The sequence below is a fragment of the Terrapene carolina genome, unplaced genomic scaffold (assembly GCF_002925995.2).
Source record: "Terrapene carolina triunguis isolate 2854851 unplaced genomic scaffold, T_m_triunguis-2.0 Scaffold404, whole genome shotgun sequence".
Taxonomy (NCBI): Eukaryota; Metazoa; Chordata; order Testudines; family Emydidae; genus Terrapene; species Terrapene triunguis.
The window spans coordinates 37,117-44,854 of NW_020664755.1; the positions used below are offsets into that span (position 1 = coordinate 37,117).

At 59.9% G+C, this 7,738-nt stretch overlaps 1 protein-coding gene across 1 annotated transcript in view; it reads left to right on the plus strand.

Moving 5' to 3' along the window:
• The first annotated feature begins 6 nt into the window (after nt 1–6).
• The window catches only part of LOC112113553 (retinol dehydrogenase 8-like), an 8,427-nt gene continuing 695 nt past the window's right edge, over nt 7–7,738 (plus strand). Inside the window, exons 1-6 of the mRNA XM_024209875.3 lie at nt 7–51; nt 2,980–3,090; nt 3,980–4,141; nt 5,148–5,327; nt 5,893–5,986; nt 6,819–7,002. Coding sequence (XP_024065643.1) covers nt 2,994–3,090; nt 3,980–4,141; nt 5,148–5,327; nt 5,893–5,986; nt 6,819–7,002 — 717 coding nt within the window. The 5' untranslated portion in view covers nt 7–51; nt 2,980–2,993. The remainder of the gene's footprint in view (nt 52–2,979; nt 3,091–3,979; nt 4,142–5,147; nt 5,328–5,892; nt 5,987–6,818; nt 7,003–7,738) is intronic.

Below are 7,738 nucleotides of genomic sequence, written 5' to 3' on the forward strand. Positions count from 1 at the left end.
GCAAGGCGGGGACTGGCGGAGCCGGTGGCGATCCAGTTCGCAGCGGTGCAGGTAGGCGGGGGGCTGGGCTGGGCTGGGCTGGGTTCCGAGCTCCCGGCTCCAAGGGCAGCTGAATCCCGCAGCAAGGGGGTCCCCCCCCATCTCGGGGGGTAAAGCGGGGCGTCGCCTTGTGCTCAGCCTTCCCCTGATCCTGGGGGGCTGGGAGATTGGGGTGCATGGGGGGAGTAAGAAAGGTTGGGGGTGCATTGCGGATCCGAGCCCAGGAGGACCCAGGGGTGCACTGGGAAGAGCTGAGAACTAGGGGGAGCAGGGGGTGCACTGGGGAAGGGGAAAAGCGGGGGTGGTGGTGCAGGAAAGATCAGGGTGCCATGAGAGCAGGGGTGTATTGGGGAGCTAGGGACCCCTGGGAGGGGGGTGCATTGGGTGGAGCTGGAAGTGGGGTGCAAAGTGCAATGGGGGGGTTGGGAATTGGGTCTGCAGCAGGGACAGGGTGTTTTTTGGGGGTGGGGGCGCGGGGCGAGTGTCCATCAGAAGCACCGTACAGAGTGGCTCTCTGGGGAGCTGGCCTGAGAACCACCTTCCGTGGTGGGGAGGCCCGGCAGAGACCTTCCTGTGGAGAGAGGAGCCCCATCTTCTATATATAGCCTGACCCTACAGGATCTAGTACCAGAATAAGCCAAGATTAGTCAGGCTGGCTGGCTGCAGCTGCTGCTTTCCCGGAGAGCCAGGGAAGGACACCGAGCTCGTTATGCTGGTGCCATTTTGAGCAGTAACCGTGAATTTCCAGGGAGAGGTTTATTGTACTGAGTGCTCACCCTCTCCCCTCCTTAATCCCACCTGGATCAGACTCCCACAGGCCCGGAGTCCCCCTGAGTCACATGGCCCATAATCCTGGACCGTCTCTTCCAGGCGTGGTCAGGTACAGTTTGTATCGGCCCTTGGTGCTCACTGGGTTCTGGGGTGACCTACCTGGGTTCTGTGCCTTCTCTGACCCACAGGCCTGGGTGAAACACTGACACCCCCTCTGCATTTCATTAGTGTTGGTATTACAGAAGCACCTAGGTCGGGGCCTTGCACAGAGCCCCAACCGTGATCAGGGCCCATCCCGCATCGTGCCGGGTGCTACGCAGGCCCCCGTCATGCCAGATCCTGCACAGATATATAGTGAGAGACTGTCCCAGCCCTGAAGATTTTACAGTATGCACAGAGGAAGGCTGGGTATAAGGAATTATTATTGTACCCATTTTGCAGGCAGCGAAACTGAGGCACGGGTATGCCATAACTTGCCTCAGGTCTGCGTGGGGCAGAGGTGGAAACTGAGCCCAGTTCTCCTTTGTCTGCCTGTCACTTTAGATTCTTTGGGGCAGGGACCGTCTCTTACTCTGTGCAGCGACCGGTGCGTGACAGGGGACCCCAATCTCAGCTCTGGCTTGTAGTCCTAGCAGTGTTGCATTTAAAGGGCCTTTCATCCTATGAGCGCTCGGGCTTGTTTTGGGTACATCCCACCTGCTCAGGAGTCGGCGGTGAACTTCTGGCTCCCTTTTTAAAGAGCTTTTATCGCCTCGGTCAATATAAAAGTGGGTTATAACAGAGCGTAACTGAACAAGACTAAATCTGGAGCAGGATCGCCTCCCCGCAGGCCCGACCCCCTCGTTAATTGCCCCGTGGCCCCTTTGCCAGCTCTCCGTACCCGCTTGGGTGCCTGCCTGCTGTGGCATTCTCAGCCGGGTGAGATCAGCAGGATGGGCCTTTTGTCCCCAAAGAAATCAAAGCTTAGGGCAATAATAACCCAGCTTCCGTCCTTTGATTGGTTATAATTTCCCCCCCCCCTCGGCTCTGCGGCCGGCCTGAGAGCAGCCTTGCTGGGTCTGAACTGGGTCAGGGGGAGGGATCCAAGGCGTGGATCCGGCATGAAGAACTTGAGATCCAGGGCAGGAGTTGCCATGAGGAATTAATTATTAATTGCCGACTGCCTTGGCACGGGGCCCTCCTGTTGTGTCTGGCCTGTCAAACGCATCCGCAGATGAAACCCGACGTTTGCCAGCTTGTTGAGTTATTGGGGCGTTGTGGTATCCCGTAGAGACCTCAGCTGCGATCGGGGGGGCCGTCCCGCCGGGTGAGAGCCAGTCCCGTGCTCCAAAGAGCTCACAGCCTAAATAGACCAAAGAGGGGAGGGGAAAAAGAGGCACAGAGCCCCAGTGCTTTGCCCAAGGTCGCCCAGAGGCCGAGCTGGGAAACAGAACCACGGCCCTCATCTGCCCCCTGTGCTCCGGCAGAGCTGGGTCACCAGCAAGCCCTGATTCTCCCCCCAACCCGCGCCCCGTTCCCAAGCATGCTGACACGGTCGCGCCGGAGCCTTGGAGTGTAGACGCCACGTCCAGCGGCAGCAGCGCGTTTCTGGCAGCATGAGAACATCCCCTCCCCGGGCGACGGGAGCATCCGACCTAGCTGCGTCTACACCAGGGGTTAGGGTGGTTAGTTACGGCGCTCGGGGGTTGGGCTCTTCACTCCCCTGAGCTGACGGGCGGAGCCGGCGCTGGCCCCGGCTGCGGGAATAAGAGGCTGAGACGGTTCCAGAATAGAACAACATGTTCTCCCGCGGGAGGGGGATGGGCTCAGGCTGGTGCCGCTTCAACTGGTGGAAATCCTCTCCTAGGAAGAGACCGAGATCAGAGGCTGGCGGGGGGGTCACGTAGAGGGCAACCAGATCCATGAAGGGGGAGATGGGATTGGCACAACTGAGTAGATCAGTGGCCTGATGCCTAACACCCCCAGCCCCCACTCTGCCCTCTAAGCCCCCGAGCTGGGGATAGAACCCAGGAGTCTTGACACGCCGCCCTCCCCTCTGATCACTAGGCTCTGCTCCCTTCCCAGAGCTGCAGCTAGAACCCAGGGGTCCTGAGTTGCAACCCTCCTACTCTAACCACTAGACCCCACTCCCTCCACCCTCTTTGAACCTGACTTCTCTTGCCCGGACAGACAGACAGACAGGGATGTCCTGCAGGAACGTGTTGCTGACTGGCTGCTCCTCCGGGATTGGGCTGGCTCTGGCCGTCCGGCTGGCTAAAGATGAGTTGAAGAGATTCCGAGGTGAGAGGGTCGGGCTGGGGATTATAAAGAGCTGGAGAAGAGGAGGAACATGCCGCATAGGGCAGGGAAATGATAACGATCTTACAACTTCTATGGCCTTTTGTCCCCAGGAGTTTTATAGCCCTATGTACCGAATCACTTCTCCCACCACTGAGATGCAGCCACCTCTGGGGTGGGATGTGGCCGCTGTTAATACAGAGATCATTCAGCCAGTGCTGAAATGCAGCCATCTTTGGGGTGGGATGGGGCGTGGGAACAGTTTATGCAGGGTTCGCTCACCCACTGCTGAGATGCAGCTGGCTCTGGGGTGGGGCACATCAGCTGTTAATGCAGAGATAGCTCAGCCACTGCAGAGATGCAGCCACCTCTGGAGTAGGGTTTGGCTGGTGTGTAACAGCCGCGCTGCATGGGAGTTTAGGACAAGACGCGCAGAGTGCTTTGTTCAGTCGAAGCTGCAGGGAGAGTCTACGGAGGCAGAATGTAATTAGCCAATGGGTGGGCAGGAAGGGGCATCCAGCATCCTGAATCGCGTGAAAATTGTCCTGTGATCTCTGATGGGGCAGGACCCTGACCAGGTAAACGGCACCATTCTGCCTCACAGCACTCACTGGGGCCACACTGGCATAGCCTGCAAGGGGAGACCACCCCCTACTGAGCCCCCACCCTGGTTCTGCAGCACAGTTCCCCCTAGTGCATTAGAGTCTGCGCAGAGTCCCCCCGCAACCAACCCAGTGCCCCCTACTGAGCCCCTCACCCTGCAGCACCCATCTTAGCCCTGGGAGTCTCCCATCCAAGCACCGACCAGGCCTGAGCCTGCTTAGCACAGGAGTGGGGCCCTGAGCTTCCTGGCTGGTTTGAACCCCCGTGCCCCCTCCATCTCTCTCCCTAGTCATCGCCACCATGAGGAATCTAGACAAGCGGGAGGCCTTGGAGAAGCAGGCGGGGCCGGCGCTGGACAAGACCCTGGAAATCCGCCAGATGGACGTGACCAGCGAGGAATCCATCCGGCGCTGCGTGGAGGGCATTCCCCAGCGGAGAGTGGATGTGCTGGGTAGGAGAGCCGGCCTGGCCTCTCGGGGCTGCGTGGGCCGCCTTCCTTGGAACGCATCCGGTGGTGGGGAGGTTGGGGGACCACTGCACTCTTCCCTTACCCCCTCGCCCCACAGACACACCGTGGGAGTGGGGGCTGGAGCAGCTGGGGGTTCCTCCAGAGGAGGGAGTCTAAAGGAATGTCTCGTCTTGGGTACCTTGGACCCCGCCCACTTAGACGCACCCATTTAGACCCCCACCCACTTAGACTCCACCCATTTTTCTAGCCTGTAATTTACACAGCCCCTTACAGGTAGCTTCTGCATTTGCCCCCCTGAGTCTCTACTCCCCTCTGCCCCCAACTCCTGGGTGCGTCAGTGACACGTCCTGAGCTCAAGTAAATGGAGGAGCTAGGTGGCTTCGCCCTGCCCATTTGCCCCTACTAAAAATCCGGCCACAAGTGCGAGGGCAGGTTCTGGCTCTTCGGCGCTAAGGTTGTTTTGTGGGGTAGGAGGCAGTTGACACCGGAACTCACGCACGTGCGCTCTACTGGCCTTGCTGGGTGGTGACCCAGCAGCGGGTTCGGCTGAGCAGGGAAGGGGACGCTCCGTAAAGTGGGGATCTCGATGCGTTCCCCGGCAGAGCTGAGCCCCCACTCAGGGGGAGCGTAGGAAACACTACATGGGATCAGACCCACGGGCCCATCTAGCCGGGTATCCTCCATGTCCTGCTACCTTGGACGGGCCCATCTAGTATGTCAGGCCATGAGGCCTGTGGGGTCGCCCCACCTGAAGGAAAGGATCCGGAGCCCCACGGCGTGGGCCAGCCAGAGAGCTGGATGGGCCATTTGTGCCTCTGCCTTTGGTGATCGGAGCTGGGGGGAAAAGGGGATCCTGGCTCCTCCCCCCCCCGTCTCAGTGGGACTCCCCACTCCCAATCTGCGCTCACCCCCCCAGTGGAGGAGGGAGCTACAGCAGCTGCCATACCCTGGGGGGTTCCTGGGGCTCACGCGCCCCCCTCCGTTGCAGTGAACAACGCGGGGCTGGGCATGATCGGGCCGGTGGAGAGCCAGAGCGTCGCTGCCATGAAGAGTCTCTTTGACACCAACTTCTTCGGGCTGGTGCGGCTGGTGCGCGAAGTTTTCCCCGACATGAAGCGCCGGCGCCGGGGCCACATCGTGGTGATGAGCAGTGTGCTGGGGCTGCAAGGTGAGACCGGGGCGGGGGGCTGTGGCCCCTGGGGACTGGCTGCACCTTGCTGATTTGGTGAGTGTGGGGGGGGAGGAGGGGAACAGGTCCAGGCTCCTGTTGATGGGCCCCTGCTGTGTGGAAACCACCCGGAACCCCAGCCTGCCCCCCCGTGGGACCCTGCCTCCCCTCTCCTGCTGGGACCCTGAGCCCTGGGCTCTCCCACCCCCCATAAGACACTGACCCCAGTGTGCTGGGTTCTGTATGATATTTATTAGGTGTATTACGGTAGCCCCAGCCATGGCCCAGGGCACCACTGTGCTAGGCGCTGTACAAACGCAGAGCAAGAAGCTGGTCTCTGCCTCGAGATATAAGACAGGAGACAGACGGGGGAGGCCCAGGAGCTGGTGGGACAGTTCAGGTCAGTACCACGGGCAGGTGTCTCCGCTCCCCAGTGGCCGACCCCTCGTCAAGTTCTGGGCAGGCCCTCCCGGCAGAGCAGAGCCTCACCCTTGTCCAGCCCAGCTTCCTCCCCTCCCTCTGCTTCACCCCGGGGGGCTGAATCGCTCTCCCCTCTGCTCCCCAGGCCTCATCTTCAACGACATCTACTCCGCCTCCAAGTTCGCTGTGGAGGGTTTCTGTGAGAGCTTGGCCCTGCAGGCACTGAAGTTTGGCGTGAAGTAAGTCCGGGGGGCAGGGCTGTGTAGGGGAGATGAGCCCCAGCGCTACAGGGGGGCAATGGACATTCCCAGCCGCCCCCCGTCTGAAGCTCGGAGGGGTTGCAGGCAGGTGGCTCCAGGGAGTGGATGGGAGGTGCCTGGTTGCTCCATTGATCCATTAGAACGACTTGGCAGCCCCCACCGCTGCTGACTTTGCTGGTGCTCAGATAAGGGGGATGGACCCACCGAGGCTGTGAGGGGTGGGGTCCAGATGGCCTCTCCCTCCCCTCCGCCCCATGCGCATCCTAGCACTGTTGGCTTAGTGCATCGCGTGTGCACGGAAGGGGAGGTATCGACCGCAGTGCTAGGACCTTAGGCTGGGTGCAGCAGGTGTAAGGATATTGGATTATATGGCCCAGCCATCTGAGACGGCAATGCAGGGAGGTGGGATCCCAGAGTTGGTGGGAGGAAGGGATGGAGGTAGGCGGGTGGTAGAAGGGAGGGAGGGAACAGTGGGAGGGTAGAGGGAGGAAGGGCTGGAAGGAGGAATGGATGGATGGAGGGAGCAGTGGGTAGGTAGAGGGAGCAAGGGCTGGAAGGAGGAATGGATGGAGCAGTGGGTGGATAAAAGGTGGAAGGAGGGAGAGGTGGGTGGTCTGATATGGGAGGGGCAGCAGGTGGGGTGCTGGACTAGAAGGCCCACTGGTCTAAGGAGGTGATGCACCAACCTGTGCGACCCAGCACTTTGCCCCTGCATGGCAGCTCCTATCTGCGTGTGCCCTAATGAGCCCAGAGCCAGGCCCTGGCTGGGTACATGAGCTGTGACATGTTACTGTCTCCTGCTCCTCCCCAGCATCAGCCTGATCGAACCTGGGCCGGTGGTGACCGAGTTCGAAAGGAAACTCTACGAAGAAGCCGCCTGCATGGACCTGTCTGCCGTTGACCAGGAGACACTGGATATATTCCAAGGCTTCTACATGGCCTATTCCAAGGAAGTCTTCACGGTGCTGGGGCAGTCGCCGGACGAGGTGGCTGAGGTAGGGAGCCATTTCCCCACCCTCCCGCGCTCACACTGACCTGCTACCCCCTTCTTAGCCCTATAGCGCTCGTCTCTAACCACACTGACACTGGGGACCTAGGGAGGACGGGTGGGTAGTTAGATCCTAGGGGCCTGCTTGCCAGAGGTTCTAAGCGCCCCCAAATCTAGTGGTGGCACCTGGAGCGGCCGGGGCTGTCAACATCATCTCCAGGCTCAACTTTGAGATGCGGCTCGGCCTCTGTCCCAGTCATCTGCCGCGTGGGGTGGGGTGTGGGTCTGTGTAAGGGCAGGGCGACCAGCGGTGAAGCAAGTATGTTACTGCTCAGCACTTCGAGATCCATAGATAAAAAGCATTTTTGTTGAGCTGGGCACAGCTATCCCCATTTTACAGAGGGGGGGGAAACTGAGGCATTGAAAAGGGAAGGGACTTGCAGAGCTGGGATTGAACCCAGGAGTCCTGGCTCCCAGCCCACTCCTTCCCCAATCACCTAGGCAGTACCGTAATACACCTAATAAATAACATACGGTGGCCAGTGTAGTGGGGCTTGAGCCATGGCTGGGGCTCGTAGGCGCTACCAATACCAACAGTAAGTGGTAATCAGAGTGATGCTGATGTACACCAGTTGGTGATCTGGCCCATTGAGTTCAATGGAGCCATGATTATTTATATTATCGTCGTGCCTAGGAGTCCCCATCATGGCCCAGGACCCCATTGTGTTAGGTGCTGTATGTTA